The sequence below is a fragment of the Alosa pseudoharengus genome, unplaced genomic scaffold (assembly GCF_046254945.1).
Source record: "Alosa pseudoharengus isolate Yale_2024_CS ecotype anadromous, Long Island Sound unplaced genomic scaffold, YU_APseudo_1.1 YU_APseudo_1.1_scf_20, whole genome shotgun sequence".
Classification (NCBI taxonomy): domain Eukaryota; kingdom Metazoa; phylum Chordata; class Actinopteri; order Clupeiformes; family Clupeidae; genus Alosa; species Alosa pseudoharengus.
The window spans coordinates 32,637,106-32,660,159 of record NW_027468664.1 but is presented as its reverse complement, the minus strand read 5'-3'; the positions used below and the strand labels follow the sequence as shown (position 1 = coordinate 32,660,159).

Below are 23,054 nucleotides of genomic sequence, written 5' to 3'. Positions count from 1 at the left end.
AAAGGCTGTGGTTGTGTTTCTACAACATGTTGGCACAAAACGTAATTTCTGTCAACTATGACGATGTCCATGTTCAGTAGCCTATATTTTTCATTTAGTCAAGCAGTGACATGTGGTTTAGGCTAATGCATGGGGTAACATGACGTGAGACAGAGAGAAGATGAGCCTGTCTTTAGTAGCCTATCCCTGAATCCTGTCCCTCTCAAATGGTGTGATTAGCAACCAGAATTTAAGAAAAATCCCCCGGACACCCCCGGATCCCGTGTTATTGTGATAGGTCCAAATCTAAATGTCCGGTCCAGGAGAAAATTGCCAGGGCCGAATTTTGTTCCCAGTCCGACCCTGACCCCCTGTGGTTCATGGACTAATGCCTTTTGAGACTTGTGGTCTTACTGTAGGCTAATGCAACATTTTACAAAGCACTGACAGAGCCACCAAGGACTGTGAGCGAATCAACAGCAGAAAAACCTATTTAGCAAGCAGAAATGTCCCAGCCTGTTTAGACAGGTTATCTTTCAGGTAGGCTAGGCCTATATTTTCCATTAGAAAACCATCACGTTAGCAAACGCGTTGTGACTAACTCACTTAGCTCCTGTAGGCTATTATGGTCAGAAAAGAAAATGACAGTCGAAAGATACAACTACAGCGCTGATATCAATTTGCTTGGTAACCGCATTAATGGTTTTCTACTGGTCAATAATCAAATTGGCCTCCATCACTCAACCAATGCTAACAGTAGGCCTAACATTATTTTACCTAGGTCGTAGGTATACAACTTGTACTTGCAGTTAAAACCAAGCATGTCCGATAAACATTCTCAGATTTATTTCAGCTTCAAGAAGAAATGGGAATTACATTTCATGTGAAAATCATCCTACCCTTATTAGACGTTCTCTGCGGTAAACTACAGTGTTGTCCAGAAGCGTCTTTCCAACCCACTTTAGATTAACTTCCAACAAAATTATGTCTCACTGCAACGATGCGCCATCTGGTGGACAAACGACTACGTAACGCCAATACTGGAAATGCAGCCAAATGATGATTTGGTTTTCCTTTAATCCTACTGAATTTGTAATTATGTATCGGCAGTTCTAATTGCCGATACCGATAGCATGTGCGTGCCTGTGTGTGTGTGCGTGTGTATGTGTGTGCACCACCATCTACAGGCCAATGAGTGTACAGTCACTAAATGTACACATAACATTTTTTTAGACCCCCCCCCCCCCCCATGTATGAAATTCTACGAAACGTGGCATACCCCCAGAGAATGTCAGGTTAATCATACACATAAAATTTGGTGCAGTTCTGAACATCTTAACTGAAGAGAGGGACGATTAAAGCAGAATGATATTGCATTTTCATTTTTTACCGGGGGGGGGGGGGGGTGCAAATCACAAATGAGTGATTATGGGCTAGGTTGATGTGGACCCTTGAGACCAACATACCTTAAATTGCAGTGGGGCTACATACCCACCCGGGTATCGTTGACCAAAATTTCAGGAAGTAGATGACGGGGAAAAAAAAACTTTGACAATCACTATATGACCGCTTCGCTAGCTTTGCTAGCGGCGGTCATAATTAGGACTTCTGGCAAGTTTTGTGCAAATAAATGACAGATTGAGACTTACAAATATAACCATCAACACATTTAAGGCATCTTGCTGTGAAAAAAGATGGCAATTACAAAGCATGATTATCACACATAGCGTAACCTGTGTTATTTGACTGAGGGGCCCCGTTCAGATATCAGGGTGAATAATATAACCTATGTTATATGATTGAGGGGCCCTATTAAGACATATCACATAACATAACCTATGTTATTTGGCTGAGGGGCCCTATTCCGATATCAGGGCTGGAGAACATTAGCCTCGTGAGACCATCCTGATCTCGCGAGTTTCAGGTTTCCACTCGCAGATCAGTCTGGCATTTTTCCAATAGAGAAAATTTGGAGCAGTTCACTAAACGAACGGCCAATCAGCGTTGGTTTTGAGGGGGTTTAGGTGTGACGCAATGAACAACATGACGGCATCCACAGATGAGATGAGCATAGCTATCGCGCAAGTTTTATTCAAATTAGAAAGTACTAGTGCAGTGCCCGTTCAAACATGCTATTTCTGTAGCCCAATTACATGCCTGCAGGTAGGCCTGCTTTGAAAATAGAATAGGGAAAACATAATTCCAGGTAAGCATTCAATAATGAATAGGCCTACAGATAATATAATAAATGTGAAGTGAGCAGAATTTAAGCATGGCTACATGTGACATTTTTTACAAATCAAAATTTCATAATCCTAACAGCTGCTTTGAGTCAAGGCTATATGCTTAGCCTATTGAATAACTTGATGATAGAGAAAACAAACCATTTTGTGGAATGATGCATCATATGGAATTTGCAACGGTGTGACTCAAAAACAGTCTCTGGTGGCCTATAAGTGACATCACACTCTTTCTGCCACTCGTTGCTTATCACTGGTTATGCTTTGCATGTGTGGCATTCTGAGACGTTCTTTAATCGGGACCATCATCGCTCGTTTCAATTTAGGACCTTGCAGTTGGAACTGTCGTTTGCTTATTCAAAGTCTAAAGAAAGTCCAAAGTAGCCTGGGCTATTCATATAGCATCACACTCTGTCTGCCACTCATTGCTTGTCGCTGGTTATGCTTTGCATGTGTGGCATTCTGAGACGTTCTTTAATTCGGGACCATTATCGCTCTTTTGAATTTAGGACCTTGCAGTTGGAACTGTCGTTTGCTTATTCAAAGTTTAAAGACAGTCCAAAGTAGCCTGGGCTATTCGAAGTGTCCGTTTATTGCACATCATTTTTTACGTCATTTTGAAGAATGAAGAGCCACTGCATACCTGTGTGTCTTGGCGTGTTGCAAAATCCGTGGAGTTCACTTTATTGTTTAGGTCAGACATGTTAAGTTTTTACCCGTATAACTTACACTGATCCAACTTAGCCAAAGCCCTGCTTCTATCCTCACTGGTAGCTTACAGTACAGTGGTGTGTGGGAGGGGGAGTGGCTAGCGGCGAAAGCCAATGTGCTTCTTTTACCGATATATTTAACGACATCTTTTGCATTTCTTATTCAAACAACGTCAAATTTGGCACTGCACTTACTCATGCCCATAGCAAGACACCTGCCAAGTTTGAAATCAGTCTGACAAACGGTCAGCGAGATATGCGTGCCACAGACAGACAGACAGACACACTCATGCCCATAGCAAGACACCTGCCAAGTTTGAAATCAGTCTGACAAACGGTCAGCGAGATATGCGTGCCACAGACAGACAGACAGACAGACAGACACACAGACGCTTCTTGCTTTATAGATAGATTCCTGGGTAAGCTGTAAAGCTACAGTATGAGTCTCAGCCATGCAGCTGGGAGGAATGAACGACACAGACATCCTCCACGCCTGATTCCAGTTCATAATGGAGGAATATACTTTCTTACTTTCTTATTTCCTTTTCTTACTTTCTTGAAAACTTGGTGGGAATTGTCGTTGATTATTGTTCATGTCACATACAGATGGTAAGTTAAAAATGTTAACGTTAGTTACGTTACTGTACCTAACTTAATTGTATGTTAAACGAAGGCAGTAGAAGAACACTTTGTTCATCTAATTGGTTGATTTGGCCCTTCGATAACCAACATAGGTGGTGATAGACAGATGATTTATCCAGTCAGCTAACCAGTATTTCCGCCCCTTCCCAAAACTTCTCCAACGGAAAGTTCCCAGATGGACATGCAGAGCAAATGCGAAGCATCCATCTGGCGGAGTCAGGTTAGGAGAACATAGTGACTTCACGCAGACAGGGATCCCTGAACACTTGGGCCCCTGGACCTGTTAGGCCTGTTTAGTAATCCATCCCCTGCTCATAAATTTGCCTGTTTAGAACTATTGAACCGTTTTGGAATTTCTGGTGTGTGATATTCCATATGTAGCCTTATTCAAGTTTTAATAGCCTAAATGTTTGGGATCAAAAAGCTAATTTACAAAGTGATTCTATGCCCCCTTGTAAAAAGTATTTTGAATATTTTGTACAAAAATACAGTATTTTGTAGTTCATTATGATAAACTAAAAAGAGGGTATTTGGTATTTTATTTTAAAATAGGCTACTTCCTGATGCCCATCCCTGTATGTACTGAAACACATAAACAAAATGTAATCAAGTAATCTTCGACAATGTAGCCTAACAATAATCTGATGACACATTTTTTTATATGTAATCTGGTCTGATTATAGTTACTTATTTTTTGTAATCTGATTACATAATCCAGATTACTTGTAATCAGTTACTACCCAACCCTGCTGGTCCCGTGCCCCTGGGCAAGTGCTGAATTGCCCTAATGGTTAATCCGGCCCTGAAGCTTGAGTCCGAGTCAAGTCTGAAGTCTTTTGAGTGGAGTCGCAAGTCAAGTCTGAAGTCAATGTTTTTGCGACCTAAATCCGAGTCCCCATCTTTTTTGCATTTCTATCCCTTTATTCTCTTTAATTCACAGCAGTTCACAGCACGAAGCTGACATGCACTAGAATAGCATAGTTTATGCTTTATCAAGAATCAAAAACATTAGCGTGGCACCGCTCTAGATGTTTCATTAAATTAATTGTGCTATTTCGCGAGGTAGAGATCTTTCGGTTTCACACACAAAGTGTAGCCTACTTAACTGTTCTTCATATTTCAGCGTCGTCTTCAACAAAATATCCTTGTCTCTGACAAATTGAAAATAATGAACGTAGGCTTATGTCCATCGAGTCTGCTGCAGCCAGCCACAGTCATCTTCAACCAGTAACAGGAGATATCGTTCTACTATTTGTGCAGTTTTTTCTCCTCTGTTGTTCTCACAATGTTGTTTGTGAATATGTATCAAAAGAAAACACAATTTAATTGGGTTAAATGCATTGTAATGCACGTTACTGAAGTTTGTACCGAGTGGAGGATCTTGCCTAAAAATTCCATTTTTTTTTTACACAAATTGACCTCATCTTCACTCTAGAAGTGCAAACTCTTCGCCACACTTTTCGCTATGTTTGCCAAGTGTCAGGACCTCACAACAAGCTATCAAAATTCTTTAGATAAACATGCGCAGATGGAATTGATTTTTTTTAAATGGGCATTTTCCGATTTGTTTCCATAACACCATATTCCGGTTAAAAGAGGCTTATGCTTGGGGTGTTATTCCGGTTTTTAGTATTCAGAATAATGACCTTATTTGGGTTATGCCAGCTAGAATAAGGTGTTTACATGACTCATACGCAGTCAGAATAAAACGATTAAAACTGGAATAAAACTGGTATGCATGGAAATAGTCATAGTCATTGTGAAAAGTTTGAGGATTGTCATCGGTCCAAATGATGGTGACCTCCTAGATATAGATAGATAGATAGATAGATACAAGGATACAAGGATACAAGGAAGTTTATTGTCACATGCATCAGGGTTGTGCAAAATTTTGCAATTCTGCTTCCTGTTTGCTACCTCAATTGAAATGCAAGTGAAATTCAAGAATTGAATTGGAATTTAAGAGCCTTTTTCAATTCAATTCTGGAATTTTGCACAACCCTGACATGCATATAGTTACTGGATGTAAGAAATGCAGTGAAATTATGTCTGGTGTCAGCATATTTGTGCATTTATGGGGGGGAGGGGGTGAAAAGTGCAGTAGAAGAGGGGTTTAGTAGATTAAGTGGCAAGGGCTGCATAAGAAAGGTGGGGGAGGATTGGGATTGGGGGGTGGGCACCAACAAGGAGCACCCAAGAGCAACAGGGGCAAGGAAAAACTCCCTTACTAAGGAAGAAACCTTGGGCAGATCCACGGCTCAAGGGGCTAACCCAACTGCCAGGGGTCTTGGTGTGTGTGTTGCATGGAGGTATTATATATAACTGGAGAGAGTGACTAAGTCCCGCCCTCCATACAAATAAATGGTGGAGGCTAGGCTAGTAAATCCGGCCAATTCATAGTCAACGCCATCTTGAACACTGGGGTTCGGATCCAGCGCCAGTCGGCTCTGACCATGCGCCAAGTTACAAAGCTGGAAATGACGCATGGACCAACGTCGATTTTTATTGGATATTCTGTAAAAAGAGAGTCGTCCTCCAGTAAGAGGGTGGCGATAATGCACATAAAGTCCTTGCCTCATAACAAGAAGAAGAAAAAGTTGATCGGGAACGCGCATGGAGTCCGAGTGGATAACACAGCGGCTCTAACTAAGAGCGGTCTGCCTCACTGATCTATTATAGATCAGTGGGTCTGCCTGCTGTCCTGCTGCAAATGTGCATTCGAACATGACGTGAAATATCCGTAGTCGAACTATAAATAAACTATTCGGTTTTTAGTGCCAAGTGTAGCGCATTTTTACAGTCTATGATTAGTTTGTTTTTTATTTTATTGTTTGCCATCTCAGCGGGTGCTCTAAACGTATTTTAGCGTTGGCCCATGACCAAATCAAGCCAATAAAAGCCAGTAGCCACAATAATGACTGGAGCCAGAGCCCTCAATAGCCACCCTGTTTTGAAAATAATATTGAAGATAGTATTGAAGATAACGCACAGAACGGTCAGCCTGAGCGGACAATTACGTCCCCAACTCATCTAAAATGTGGTGTCTTTACTTTGAGTTGTACACCGCAGATGGTAAAGTAACGGTTAAAGAGAATGTTGTCTGCGGACTCAGCAAAAAAAACAGTTTACTTACGCATCCACGACATCCAATCTTCGCGCTCACCTGTGGAGTTACCATCCAAATGAGGCAGCGGTGTCAGAGGCACAGTAAACGGCCAGAGCATCACCAGGCGTCCAACATCGTATGATTGCATACTTTCCGTAAATCCTAAATTATGTCCAGGGTCTGCTATTTACTTAGGCTGCAAAGCACAGGTATTTATTTGAGGTAGGCTTATTCGAGGCAGACCTTTATTTCTTACATTGTACGTTATTGTGAGACATGCGTTTTGTTTGGAGCGGCATACCAGGCTATCAAACGCAGACGATTTTCGGTTTTGGTATGGGATTTAATTTACTTTTTGACTTTTATTATATAGCTAAATGTTGAGACTGATGTGCATTTAAATCTAGAGGGTATTTGATGATCACTGTAAAGTTTTGTGTAGTTGAAAAAGTGTTGGAATTTCCAGCTGTTTATTGCGAGACAAGGCCTTTCCTTCATTCATTGAACGTGCGCTGTGCTCTAATGGAAACCTAATTGCATAGCGAAGTAGCCTAGACTGAGTTTTTTTTTTAATTATGCATGGTTTACTTTTTATTAAATTCGTAGGCTGGAATGCCTCGCGGCAATAATTGTGTTTAAATGTAGTAGCCTAGTGCTTCAGCCTCTGGCAAGCTCGGGCGGCTATAGGTTGAGAGCAACGTGTTGGAGACCCATGGTGTAACGAGACAAGGTCTTTATGCCGCTGTTGTTCAATTTATTGTCTTTAATCATGTTTAGGCTATGTTTGTTCGGGACAAACAACAACGAAACAAGATCAATACAATTTTCTTTATTTGTTTATTTGTTTATTTGTCATATGATGGATAAACAACCATAATATGCACGTCTTCTCATAGGATCCTCAAGAAATACGCACTGAATAACGTTTGGCTGTAGCCGCCGGATAGGTACCCGCCCACCAACATGTACGCGCATGAAAGCTCGTGCCCAACACGGATTTTCGTGCATGGAGCTGGTTCCAAATGCTCCATGCAGCGCCATATTTGAAAATGGCGTATGCTAACATGCCGAAGCTAATCTGCACGCTCTTGACCCCCTGGTGTGTTGGATGTGTGTGGGGATGACAATGGAGATGGGATAGTGTGCTGTGTATGTGGGGAGAGGGCAGTGTGCAATATGTGTGTTGGAGAAGCTTCCTCATGAGACAATGTGCTGTGCTGTAGATACTTGATCCCCAGGGGAAATTCAAGCTCTCAGTAGCATATAGACAACACACACACATTCACTAACAGCAGAAAAAGTAATTAAAAGTATATAATATAAAAACACAACTAAGCAATAAGGACAGTAGAAAATAAAGAGAATACTAAATATACTAAAATACAAATTATACTAACTATAATTATAGTCTAAATAAATCTAAATAAATTCTAAAAACAGTATCCACATAGTGGTGATTAATCAATCAAGAGGCGCTTGCAATGACTGAGGTAGGGACTGAGCCTGAGGCAGGACAAAGGGGAAGCGGGGATGGTAGCAGAGAGAGATGACTAGGCCTACGTTTAAGGGTTTTCTTGTGTGTGTGTGTGTGTGTGTGTGTGTTTATTTATTTCTCATTGCTCAGGTGCTGTGGTCGTACATGTACGATGACGGGAAAGGTGCCAAGCCTCTTCCCAAGCCTCTCCAGCAGCAGCCCAGAGATGGATCCGACAGAGTCGCTATCAAAACTCAAACTCCCAGAAACCCAGAGGCGTCTCCAGCCTCCGCCATGAAGGACCCGGTCCTGGGTGCCGAGGAGTGGGACCGGATACAGAGGGCGCTCCACTGGGGTGGACCGGACCACCAGGTCACCACGGTGAACATGAGCACCAGCCCTGACAACTCCATCTTCGTCATTAATGACCTCAAGGACACTTACCATGTGGGAGATGAACTCCATGTCACCATTGTTGCCAAAAACTTTGCCGGTGTACCGAAACACTATGGAGGGGATTTCTTCCAAGCAAAGGTTTATTCAGGCAAACTAAAGGTTATTTTATATTTTGTTATTACCGAATACAACATTTATCTGGACTGTAATTCTAGTCAGTCTAGATCAGGGGTGGGCAACTAATTTCCCCAAGGGGCCACATGACAAACTGGGACTGTTGAGGAGGGCCGGACCCAAAATACCGAACTCAAGTCTGAACTCAATTCTGTTCAATTCTATTCTGTTCTTGTATAAAATTAAGTAAATCATATGGTTTTGATTGCTACTCATAAGAACAGATGGAAAATGTAAGGGAGACGAAGGAAAAAAATAATATATGTCCAGTATTTAATCCTCATTCTCGAAAATAATTTTTTGACATTGACATGGTTTTTTTTTTCAGTTTTCAAAGACTGATATAAAAAAGTAGTAAAATATCTATATAATTAGGCTAGGCCATGAAAATGTGAAGGAGTCATAGGCCATAGGGCCATAGGCCTGTGCCACCATTTCATCAACAATATTTCATCATTAAATCATTACCACCATTAAATTAACTCTATGCAGAATTAGACTATGAAAATGTGGAGCAGACAATAGTAGGCTGTCATTAGTTAATCAACATGCACAAAGAAAACTATTTTGAAAATGTAGGCTATGTTTTTGCTTTAACTTTATACACAAAACTGTGATTGGTCAACTCGCCCTGTGTGTTGAGCCGGCTGCTTCAAGCAACCTGTGGGTATAGCATCATACTAGTCGCTAACATAAGCTTTGCAAATAAACTCGGACATATTTTGGTTACCATGACGGGGTTATCCGATTGTAAACTGTCTATCTGTCAGTAACGTTTGAAATGAACACTTCGTATCGCCAACGAGCAGCAGTAGGAGTTCGACATTCTAACAACCGTTGTGGTGGTGAGCGACGCAGACACAGGAGACACAAAACTTTGAAAGGTTTACGCCGACGTAAAGGCAACTGTTCTGTTACGCAGAAGCATAAATTATATTCAGGGGCTTCTGAATGTGTTTTTACCTTGGATTTTGGCACAAGGGATTTTAACATCTAATCCTGTGTATTAATGTAATGCTGAAGCTAGCGTAGGCTAGTGACTGCTGTGAATAGGGCAGCTGGCAACTAGGGAAAGACCTTGTGACAGCACGGAAAGACGGCTGACAGGAGGGAATAGACCCCGCCGGGGCTACAATGGGTTAGCAGCTCATTGTGGCAGTAGCCCAGGCTTCACTAAGCTATGGGCTGCACCCTACTAAGCTACAGTACGACATAATGAAAAAATACCCCTAGAGTCAGCGAGAGCAGGGGCGGAAGATGACTCACTTGTGATAGACATGGTTACTGACCCTGGAACGAATTTGATTACGAGTAAGGAAAACATGTTTGTGGAAGCCACTAGTTCAGAGAAAACTGAGAAAAAGCTGCAGATGTGTGTGTGTGGTTGGCAGAAGGTTACAAGTCTAAAGGGCCTGAAAATTCATCAAGGGAAAAAGAAGTGCTTGGTAGAGGGAACACAGGGTCCCCGCATTGATAGCTATTTCTTAAGAAGTGCATCAAGTCAGTCGGTTGAAGTCCAGCGACAGGAAGAAACCCACAGTTCGCAGGACATCAGTACCCCTGTTGTTGAGGTAAGTTCTAGCACTGAGGCAGAGAGAGAGGCCAGTCAGCCAAGGAGGGAGAAGATTAATGGTCATAGGCCTGGGGTTAGATGGCCAGGCGCAGCAGAATGTAGAATGTGGGAAGCAATGTGGTAATATGGTGGTAGCATGGAGGGGAGTGTCTCCAGGACGCTGGTTTCACTGTTAAGCCTTCATGAGGTGTCGTGGGCCTAACTTAACGAAACATCGGTGAATGAGGGTGCCCACTTGATAACCCCAATGACATGCCGCATACTATATAGGCTACTGCTGTTGGATAGGCCATTTGCATTGTGCTTGTGACCATTTGTTGGCGGATTTGTGGGTAGTGTGCTTTTTTTTTTAAACTTGAGCAGGGGCTTCTGAATGTGTTTTTACCTTGGATTTTGGCACAAGGGATTTTAACATCTAATCCTGTGTATTAATGTAACACCAGCACATCAGCGAGGGTGTTTACGTCGCATGCATCCACGCACAAATGTATGGGCGTACAAATAGCCGTCGCTTTCAAAATAAAAGCAACGATATTGATTTGCGTGCATTATCTCTATGATAGGCTCTTGACTACTGTTTTTTCACGGACCTTACGCGGGCCGGTCAGGGAAAGCCCACGGGCCGGATGTGGCCCGCGGGCCGTATGTTGCCCATGTGTGGTCTAGATAAAAAGAGTCTGTTTAGTGAATGTTAGCTGAATGTTTCCTCTTCCCCATGGATGGTAGGCCAGTGTGTTTGGAGAAGTACTGGACCACCAGAATGGCACCTACTCGGCCCGGTTCACTCTGCCCTGGGCAGGGGAGGCGTCGGTGGCGGTCCGTCTGATTCACTCCAGCGAGGCCGTGTTGGTCCTCAAGCAGCACCGGAACACGGACTCTGACCGCATCTACTTCCACGGCTATTTCGTGGGCAAGAACCCCCAGGGTGCTCGAGTGGAGGAGAGGGTGGAGTGCAACATCAAATGGGACGGGGTGGTGCTGTCGACCCAGAGGAACTGCTGCTGTGAGTACCAGGATGCCCGCACAGGGCTGACGTGGCAGTGCCGCAAACCCCGCACTCTGCCCTGTGACACCCTGGTGGACCACTCTATGGGGGGCTACAGGAATCGCATGACGGCCCTCGAGAAGGTACTCCTGGACAGGTGATTCATTTTTATTCATTCAACAGGTGTTGTCATTCAAACTACTGTAGAGTAGCAAGTATGCATACTCAGTTGTGCTGCTCCCTGAAGCGTACAGTATGATCGTGGTGCTGTGAGACGTCAGCTACAGGAAGAGTGTTTCTCAGACGCTCCTTTATGTGCTTTGTGTTTCATCAGTAAACATGTGAACCGGTGGCTGAAGGGTGACGCACGCCTGATTAGAGTCATCGCCTCGAATGCAACTATTGGTACGTTTTTATTCTGTCTGTGGAACTGATTGCAGTGTCACCCTGACAGACACAGAAATACACACACACGCACTGACACATGCACTGAAAACTCACACCTCTCTAGGAAATACTTTACTCAGCATGATGTGGTGATTTGACTAAAATAAATTGACTGATGCATCATTTTAGAACTTTTTGCAAAATAAATAAACCCGCTCATTAGACCTCGTCATACTGTCTCACCCTCAGGAGTGAGAGAGCCATGTAAACCTGGACTGCCCACGCCGATACCAGCAGGATTCTACCTGAACAACGTCTGGACGTCATTTGTGTGTGGTGCCCGTCATTTCACAGCGAACGACACAGCCCAGTGTCTGAAGGACAAACACATCTACATTATGGGAGACTCGACTAGCAGGCAGTGGTTTGACTTCCTCATCCAGACTGTCCCCAGTGAGACACACACATTTTAATGCTTTTATTTGGATCTTAACACAGGGGAATAATGTCCAGTATATCTATCTATCGATCTATCAATCGATCTATCGATCTACCTATCTTATCTAACTCTGAGGTAGACAGCAAAGAAGGTCATTTCCCAAAAAGTCTGCGTGTTCCTTTACTGTAATATACACACTGCTCAATGATTATTTATGCCAGAAGACTAAGCATTTCCTTACATATTGTTTCTTAATGTATTTTTATTTAACCTTTATTTAACCAGGCAAAGTCCCATTGAGTTACAGTTACTCTTCTCCCAGGGAGTTCTGGCCAAGACTGGCAGCAAAAAGTTAAAAAACAATATATATATACATAAAAGACAGGACAAAGGTTACATACTACACCACAAATCTCTGTACTATACGTACTACAACACAAGACATTACACTTAACTTAAGCTAATACAGACATACAACAATAATGGGCACCTAGTTACTGTAAAAAAAAAATTACACTGTTCTGTCAGAGTTGACTTTAAAAGATTTTTAAAAGAATTGAAAGGTGGAAGTGATTCGAGATTTACGGTGTTTTGAAGTTCATTCCAGACTTTAGGTTCATATGATGAGAAAGCTGTTTTATCAAGTTCTGTTCTTGTTGATGGAATAACTAATAATATTTTTTCTGACAACCTTGTCCTGTAAACACTATCATGGTAAGAAAGCAAAGTTGAAATGTAGAGGGGTAATTTACCTATATGTACTTATATACAGTAGTTGTATGCAACAAATGAATTTGATTTGGCTGTTTTTTCCCTCCCAGCTCTGAGGCGCATGAACCTCCACACCGTGTTCCAAGTGGGCCCACTGATGGCTGTGGACGTGCAGAACAACATCGACCTGCACTACCGCTCCCACGGACTGCCCCTGCGCTGCTTCAAGACCCCAATGTCGTCGCTTCACTACATGAGTAACGAGATCGACGACATGGTCGGTGGGCCGCACACGGTCATTGTCTTCAACATGTGGGCGCACTTCACCAACTACCCGCTCACCTTCTTCACCTACCGTGTGTTTCTGATTCGCCGTGCGGTCGTGGCGCTGCTTAGACGGGCACCAGGGACCAAGGTCGTCATCAAGACAGCCAACACGGGTTACAAGGTGAATACTTCAGGCCGTCCACAAGTCTACGGTCTCTTTTTGTTATTTTTGCTTTTAATCTTTGATACTTCAGAAATAACATACTTCAGCATATGATGTATAGCTTAATTATCCACCATTTAGGCTACAGGATTAGTATAGTCATATCATTTAATCATGCACAAACTGAAATAGTTTGACTTGACATCAATCTGAACGGTTCAGATTATTAAAACCGTACGATGCACACATGCCCCGCACCAAGACAAGTGAACCGAACGGTTCACATTATTTTCGTGGCCCGTGCTACCATTAGTACTCACACACATACTGTACACACACACACACACACACACATACAGGTAGGATCTCTAGAAGAGCCTCTATCACTGTATGCTACTCTGTGCGAGTGTGTGTGTGGTGGCCTGTGTGTGTGTTGTGTTTGCAAGAGTTGTATGTTCTTCTTAAAATGTGTGTGTGTGTGTGTGTGTGTGTGTTTGGCAGGATATCTATGGCAGTGATTGGTTTTCCATGCAGCTGGACCGAATCCTGAGAGAGGCGTTCCGCGACGTGGGAGTTTACATCCTGGACGTGTGGCAGATGACCGCATGCCACTATAACACAGAGGACATCCATCCTGCCCCTGTGGTCATTAAAAACGAAATTGATATTCTTCTCTCCTTTGTCTGCCCCCAGTAAAGAGCCAAACCCTCCGGACTCCCCAGTCCAACGTCTTCTCTTAGAGTCCTGATGGTACCTTGTCACTTTGGCCCACTCACTCACTTACCTGCTCACTCACTCACCCACTCATTCACTCATTCACTCACCCACTTTGGGCCCTCTTTTTTCTATGCTTCTGCTTGGTCAAATTATTTGCAAACATAATATGTCCTTTCATTGCTGTGCAGATCTGCAATTATATCTACCTTTGTCCCTTGGAAATAAAGATGAAATATACTTTAAAGTATATTTTATCTTTATCTTTAAATCAGTGTTCTATTAAAAGGCTCAATAATGAATATATATATATATACCTGGATGGCTCACAGTTTCCTGCAGTTAAATGCCAGTAAGACTGAGGCTATTCTGTTTGGTCCTCCTAAGCAAACTGAAGGCCTGAGGGGATTCCTGGGCCCCCTTACCTTATCTCTAAAACCACAGGTCAGAAATCTTGGAGTACTTTTTGATCCTGAATTAAAATTTGACAAACAAGTCAATTCTTTTGTCAAGGGCAGCTTCTTTCAGCTAAAACCAATAGCTACATTTAAAAAATGTTTAACTGCAGTAGATCTTGAGAAGGTCATACATGCTTTTATTACTTCCAGACTGGACTATTGCAATGCCCTTTATACTGGAATTAATTAATCATCTCTTGCAAGATACAGTTGGTACAAAACACAGCCGCTAGTCTGCTTACCGGGACAAGGAAACAAGAACACATCAATCCAGGACTGGCGGCCTTGCACTGGCTTCCTGTTATATTGAGATTGAATGGGAAGGCTCCAGGTTAATGTAACAACCATGCTTAACTTTTACACGATTACGACCACTAAGATCTGCATCCCACGCACGCCTGGCAGTGTTGTAGTCAAGTCACCATGCCTCTAGTTAGAGTCCAGGTTCGAGTCTCCAGTGTTCAAGTCTGAGTCAAGTCCAATTCCAAGTCAAATCCGAGTCGAGTCCACTACTCATCCGAGTCAAGTTCGAGTCGAGTCACTATTAAATGCAAAACAAACAACCTTCGGGGCATTCATGTCTCCAGGCATTTGGCACCGTTAAAGTAACGTCCGTTATTGTAGGAACATGGCATGATGTGTGCTGTATGACATGAAGCAGTAACACTCCATTGCACTAATATTAATACTGAGAATAATTTAGATAATAAAATCATATACCAAATAATATTTTAATGACATATTATAGCCTAATGACATTACAAAAAAAGTTGAGTCCTCGTCTCAATTTCCAAGTCTGAATGGTCTGAATGTCCGAGTCCAAGTTCGAGTCATTCAGTGCTCAAGTCCAAGTCAAGTCACGAATCTCTAAATTTAGCCAATGACTAGTACTCGAGTCCGAGTCCTGGACTTGAGTACTACAACACTGACGCCTGGACACACCCTGTTCCCGCAGTTCCCGCACACAGAAAGGTGACCGTGCTTTCAGTATTCATGCACCGCACCTCTGGCACAGCTTACCCCAGGACCTCAAATCAGCATCATGGTTATGGCAGACCCTTTGTCCCAGGACCTCAAATCAGCATCATGGTTATGGTTATCAGAGTGCGAATTACTCCACCATAATTGGGGGGTACTGCTCCTTCACTTCTTCTATGACCATCATGGTCCACTACCATATCAAACCCCACCATTATCGCCAAGTGCAACATGTGTTGTGCAACACACATACAAGGTCTAAACATGCAACAAAATGATAATCAGTAGGCTACAGAATATCTCATTGTTATTATATCCAAAAGAGAGTTTTGATCAACTCCCAAAAGTTAGAAGTTAAGTGCACTGAAATACCATTCTAATTACTAGTAAAAGTAATACATTTACAAGAAGCCTATTGCCTATTTCATGAAATATTGATTTGGTTTATTTTTAGATTTCATAAGACCTGGAGGTAAGACCCAACCCTCTCATATACTGTATAAACAGAAACCAATTTTCCATTATAGTCTATGGTAGTCAGTGTCAAACCAACACAATTACTTGGAGATATGTGAAACCTGCCATCTTTAATGTGATTAAGGAGCATACTATGAAAAACCATAGGCTACACAGAAGAACTACAGTGGTAACCTACAAGAATCCGATAACCTGTTAAGAACAAGCTGGGTATCATCAACATTACAGTATCCTACAAATGAGTCACATATACACACATGCACAAACACAGATGCACTACTTCCAGACATATTATATAGCACTGTATTTCAAGACCTGTCCAAATCTGACATAAGCAGGGTGCCATCACTTGTGTGAAAGTAGTATTGCCAAATTTCTTACCAAGCCCAATGTTTTGTATTTAGAATGAGTGATGCAGGATGCCTACCTATTTTCTTTGTGATTGCCTCTATTACCTTGTAACACTACAATCTTACAGTATATACTATATAGTATACTCATTATAAATGTAAGTGCCACTCAGCAACCGTAGGATGACATCAGAAAAATGTGCAGTGGTCTCTTAATTTTTTTCCAGTGCTGTGTGTGTGTGTGTTTATATATATATATATATATATATATATATATATATATATATATATATATATATATATATATACACTGGAGTTCATAATTACAAGTAGCCTAAAATATATTTTGTCATTTAAATATTTTTCAACTTTTTTAACACCTACCTTTAATGTCATGATTACATTGTATTAGTGGTGTGCAAGTCTAATTAGGTGCCTTTCACTTTAAGGAGAGCAACTAGTTTCATGTATGTAGGCTATTATTTGGAAATGAGATGTGCATATGAGGATGTAAGTCAGGATGTTTGCTATTTGATTAGTTAAAATAAATATTGAAAAACCAAGACCAAACAACTGGAAGAGAACCTGTCTTGGATCGCAGAGGAGCGTCATGGAATGTTCATTTCTGGTGAGCAGTTGACAAGCAAACATGACGTGAGCTAACTGATGGCTAGAAGGAGGCTACTGTATGTAAAAGTTTGCCAACAGTTGCATAGCCTGTTACTCATTTGTCATTTAAAACCAACAGGTTACAGACACAAACTTGAGAGATGCAAGTCCGCAGATCAGCTATTATTATTTGTTGACATCAAACCTAAAGAGGAACACACAGGGGCGTTGAACTGGGGGTAAAAGTGGGACTGATTACCAGGGCCCCAATGCGAATTACCCCACCATAATTGTCACTACCATATCAATCCCCACCGTGATCGTCAAGCGCAACATGTGTTGTGCAACACACATACAAGGTCTAAACATGCGACAAACTGATAATCAGTAGGCTACAGAATATCTCATTGTTATTATATATCCAAAAGAGAACTGTTTTGTTCAACTCCCAAAAGTTCGAAGTTAAGTGCACTGAAATACCATTCTAATTAGTAAAAGTAATACCTTCACAAAAAGCTGCATATTTCATGAAATATTGATTTGGTTTATTTTTAGATTTCATAAGACCTAGAGGTAAGACCCCAACCCTCTCATACAATATACTGTAAAAAAAAATCATTTTTCCATTATGGTACTCAGTGTCAAATCAACACAATTACTTGGAGATATGTGAAACCTGAGCAATCTTTAATGTGATTAAGGAGCATACTATGAAAAACCATAGGCTACTATCACAGAAGAACTAGCCTACAGAGCGGTAACCTACAAGAATACGATAACCTGTTAATGTCAGAACAAGCTGGGTATCATCAACACTACAGTATCCTACAAATGTGTCATATATATACACATGCACAAACAGATACACTACTTTCAGACATTGTATTTACGTTAGCACTGTATTTCTAGACCTGTCCAAATCTAACATAAGTATGTTAGATTTGGACAGGTCGTGACATGAGCTATGAAAGAACAAAACACGTTAATAAATGAAGGTTGTAAAATAACACATTTTCAACAAGCTAGACGTATGCTAGCAACTTACATTTACCCATGCACGTCAGCAGTAAACCGAATTTTGCCTATAGGAATTTACCTAGCGTTTTGTCATTCAACGTTGACACTTGCTTGAGGAGTTGAAGTCGTTCTTTATGTCCGTTGCTTCTAGCACCACGGTGGTCCACAATTAACCTGACTCCGCCAGATGGATTTGCTCCGCATATCCATCTGGGAACTTTTCATTGAAGAACTTTTGGGAAGGGGCGGACATACTGGTTAGCTGATTGGATAAACCATCTGTCTATCACCACCTTTGTTGGTTATCGACGGGCCAAATCAACCAATTAGATCAGGGGTGGGCAACTAATTTCCCCAAGGGGCCACATGACAAACTGGGACTGTTGAGGAGGGCCGGACCCAAAATACCGAACTCAAGTCTGAACTCAATTCTGTTCAATTCTATTCTGTTCTTGTATAACATTAAGTAAATCATATGGTTTTGTTTATAGTCGTAAGAACAGATGAAAATGTGAGGGAGACAAAGGAAAAACAGCAATATTTAGTCTATGTCCAGTATTTAATCCTCATTCTCGAAAATGATTTTTTGACATTGACATTTTTTTCAGTTTTCAAAGACTGATATAAAAAAGTACTACAATATCTATATAATTAGGCTAGGTCATGAAAATGTGAAGGAGTCAGTACAACCGATAGGCCTGTGCCACCATTTCATCAACACTCAGCAATATTTCATCATTAAATCATTACCATCATTAAATTAACTCTATGCAGAATTAGACTACGAAAATGTGGAGCAGACAATAGTAGGCGGTCATTAGTTAATCAACATGCACAAAGAAAACAAATTTTAAAATGTAGGCTATGTTTTTGCTTTAACTTTATGCACATAACTGTAATTGGTCAACAAGCTCTGTGTGTTGAGCCGGCTGCTTCAAGCAACCTGTGGGTAGTAGCATCATACTAGTTCGCTAACATAAGCTTTGGGTTATCCGATTGTAAACTGTCTATCTGCCAGTAACGTTTTGAAATGAACACTTCGTATCGCCAACGAGCAGCAGTAGGAGTTCGTTCTAACAACCTTTGCGGTGGTGAGCGACGCAGACATAAGAGACACAAAACTTTGAAAGGTTTACGCCGACGTAAAGGCAACTGCATCGTGTAGACGCAGAAGCATTAATTCTATTCACCAGCACATCAGTGAGGGTGTTTACGTCGTATGCATCCACGCACAAATGTATGGGTGTACAAATAGCAGTCGCTTTCAAAATAAAAACAACGATATTGATTTGCATGCATTATCTCTATGCTAGGCTCTTGACTATTGCTCTTTCACGGACCTTACGCGGGCTGGTCAGGGAAAGCCAACGGGCCGGATGTTGCCCATGTATGAATTAGATGAACAAAGTATTCTTCTAATGCCGTTTAACATACAATTAAGTTAGGTAACGTGACAAACGTTAAGATGTTTTAACTTACCATTTATGAACCTAATCAACGACAATTCCCATCAAGTTTTCACGGTAGGCCCTACACTTCTGAAGAAAGTATATTCCTCCATTATGAACTGGAATCAGCCGTGGAGGATGTTTGTGTCGTTCATTCCTCCCAGCTGCATGGCTGAGACTCATAGCTTCACAGTTTACCCAGGAATAGACCTCTGAAGTTCGCCTACAAAAAAGCTGCCATCTTTGACATCCGGTATCTGGCGATTTTTCCTATGGGAAAATAACATGGGGATTTTGAATAATCGCACCTGTTAAAGTCTCGTGAGGGATGAAAAAGTCTGAAATGCAGACGTTTTCCTGAACACGCTTTTGTCCTCTGCCTTCGAGTAGATACTGTGATCTCCGGTAAGTGAAGGCGGCACACTTAGATTGTTGCTACCCCAGAGCTAACTTGCAATGCAATTTGCCATAGGTAGTTAGCTTCAATTAACAACCGGATCTCCTTATATGGGCAAAGATGGCCGTTTTGGATCTTTTTTGTAGGCGAACTTCAGAGGTCTATACTTTCTAATTTGAATAAAACTTCTCTGTGGATGCCGTCATGTTGTTCGTTGCGTCACACCTCAACCCGCCTCAAAGCCAACGCTGATTGGACGTTCGTTTGGTGAACTGCTCCAAATTTTCTTTAACGGAAAGTATCCAGACTGATCTGCGAGTGAAACCCTGAAGCTCGCGACATCAGGATGGTCTCACGAGGCTAGTCCACAATAGGGATGTCTGAAATCGCTTTACATTAAAATGTTCCTACAGTGAAAATAGGAGTTGACTTGTATTGTAACTGTAATGTAATGATATTATTTCACAATATCAGAAAAATGATCTGACCCCCCCAAAACTGATATTTCTGCCTCTTTGGGGGCAATTCAAATGATGGTTATGGCAAACGCCTTTGTCCCAGGACCTCAAATCAGCATCATGGTTGTGGTTATGGATTTGGCAGACGCCTTTGTCCAAAGCGACATACAAAACAACATAATATTTTAAATTGAACAGGGAACAGATTAGAATGTTGGTCAAATATAATAAGGAGAATAGTAATAATAAACAACAATATCAATTCAATCAATAGCCTAATAAAAATAAGCAATAAAAAAGAGGGGAAAGGCAATAATAAAACAATAATGTCCATTCAATCAATAATATAAAACAATGACATGGTAAGACTACATTAAGGAGAATGTCAATAATAAACAATGATGTCAAATTAATTAACAGCCTAATGAAAATAAAACAATATTATACAAACCATAACACATAAGCGCTTAAACAACTAAGGACATGTTGAATAGGAATGTCTTTAGACCCCTCTTAAACAAATCATCTGTGATTGTTTATAAATCTCTACTAAAAACCTGTCCTTTCAGTCTTGAACTAATGGATTTGAAGCCACTTGTATTTTGTCTGTATGTTTATATGTCTGTCTCTTTTGCTTTGGTTTGAGTCTGGATGTGTCAGTTGTACCACTGGAGGTGTCTAGTATCACTACACTGGCTCCCTATTGAGGCCAGAATTAAATTCAGAACCCTGACTTTGGCCTATATGGTTGTCACTGGGTCAGCGCCAACTTACCTCAGCGAGTTAGTCCAGATATATACTCCCTCTAGATCACTGTGTTCTTCCAATGAGCGACTTTTGTGCAGAGCGAATGTCATTATCAGGTCTCAATCCAGACTGTTCTCGTTCTTACTACCTCAATGGTGCAAAGAGATGTCAAATGTCATTCGTTCGGCCACTAGTTTGGATTCCTTTAAAAAAACATCTGAAGACACTGTTAAAATTGTCCTAGCTTTTTTATGTTTTGATAAGTCTGTACTTGCCTGCACATATTTTTGGGCAAATTCATATTTGTCTTTTATAGGTTATCTTTTTCTTACTTTTCTTACTTTTTTTTCTTAATGATTTGTAAGGCTGATTATGATTTTTTTCTGTACTTGCTGTACTTACAAAGTTTCTGGCAAATTATCATATGTCTTTTATGGGTTATTTTACTTCTTCTAAATTAATGTTAATGATGATTATGACGTGTGTTATGGTGACATTAATGTCCATCTTCATTTCTTGACGTCAAAACCTGTTTGTATGTCGCCTGATAAATGTGTCTGCCAAATAAAGTAAAGTAAAGTAAAGTAGTTGGTGCTTGAATCTTCTTTTAACCTCTATCTTTTTAACTGTGAAGCACTTTGGAATGTAATGTGCTATACAAATTAAAATTACTTACTTCTTATATACTTATACTCACTCACCCACTCATTCACACACTCACTCACCCACTCACTCACTCACTCACTCATTTACTCACACACACACACACACACACACACTCACTCATTCATTCACTCTCACACACTCATTAACTCACCCACTCACTCACTCACTCACTCACTGATGACCGGTTTCAAACACACCTGACGCTCAGCATGCAGGACCTGCAGGTGCCACTGACCACAGACATTTGAGCCTTTGGGTCACTGTGCCCCTGCCTATGCATCCGTCTAAAGTGACAAGTCACTTGGTTTGCGGCGCCCTGCCGTTCTACTGTGCCTCCTCACCCTCGCTACCCCCCCTCTCTCTCTTTCGTTCTCATTCTTCTTTCTTTCTCAAAAAAACCTTCAAAATATTATAATTATGGCCTTGAGATGAATTAAACGTTTGTGGAATGTAATGTGCTATACAAATTACTACTTGCTACTTATTTACTTACTCACTCACTCACTAATTGACTCATTCACTCACTCACACAGTCACTCACTCACACACTCACTCACCTTCAAAGCATATTATAATTATGGCCTTGAGATGAATGAAACGTTTATGGTGCAACATTGGTGAAAGAAAGTCAATCTGCACTGCACTGTGGACAGGGTCATCCCAGGGAACCTCATCCTAAAAATAGCCCCACATCATCACATACCCTTTACCATACCTATTTGCATTGAGCTCACTGAGCATCCAAACACACACCATGCCAATCTCTAGGGTATGTGATGATGTGGGACTATTTTAATTACAAAGGCCAAGGGACATTTATCAGGATGCATAGTCAGGGGCGGAGCTACGTGGTGGCCAGGGGGGGCCACGGCCACCACTGGTCAAAGCTTGGCCCCCCTGCTGGCCCCCCCAGCTCCGTTCAGTGAAAAGTAAAAAAAAAAAAAAAAGCCCTTTTCGACGGCACTTTGCCAACACTTTGCAAAGCAGGGACTGAACCAATTACTGCACTCTATCTACGACCATTGGCCCAGTCAGGAAGTGTAGCCCACGGTTGTGATCAAATCGTGAGCCTAGTGCAGCAGCAGCAGTAGCGGGACAATTCAAGTCATCTGTTAAAAAACACTTGACAGTAGACTACTACTTAACCTCAGTAACAACAGGTGAGTTGATGATGAGTTGGAACATTAATGTTAATAAGATGTTAGAATGTGTCACGAATCATAGCCAAGTGAGCTGCGTTGGGCTGTCCTTGTTAGGTAGGCTCTGACATTGACTTGTGGGGCTGATCAGAAATAATCGGATGCCCGCGGTAACGCTGTTACAAAAATATTTCAATAAAATTTGGGTGAAATGCAAGCATATTAGGCACATATCTCCGGATGGTGTGGTGATTTTATCTAGACATAATAATAATACTTGTGTGTGTGTGTGCTGGTCTATTGGAAAACATTCCATTTACTATAAAGGTGTTGTTTGTGCAACTGTTATG

General features: G+C 41.5%; 1 protein-coding gene across 7 annotated transcripts in view; it reads left to right on the top strand.

The window, feature by feature from the left end:
* Positions 1–15,782, top strand: part of LOC143136425 (NXPE family member 3-like) — a 51,121-nt gene extending 35,339 nt beyond the window's left edge. For 6 of the 7 annotated variants that reach the window (XM_076297133.1, XM_076297131.1, XM_076297132.1 and 3 more), the window contains 6 exons: positions 8,302–8,706; positions 11,021–11,436; positions 11,614–11,684; positions 11,916–12,119; positions 12,927–13,264; positions 13,748–15,782. In XM_076297133.1, the coding sequence (XP_076153248.1) occupies positions 8,317–8,706; positions 11,021–11,436; positions 11,614–11,684; positions 11,916–12,119; positions 12,927–13,264; positions 13,748–13,942 (1,614 nt within the window). In that variant the 5' untranslated portion in view covers positions 8,302–8,316 and the 3' untranslated portion in view covers positions 13,943–15,782. The remainder of the gene's footprint in view (positions 1–8,301; positions 8,707–11,020; positions 11,437–11,613; positions 11,685–11,915; positions 12,120–12,926; positions 13,265–13,747) is intronic. The other variant, XM_076297134.1, reaches the window with a different exon arrangement.
* The last annotated feature ends 7,272 nt before the right edge of the window (positions 15,783–23,054 follow it).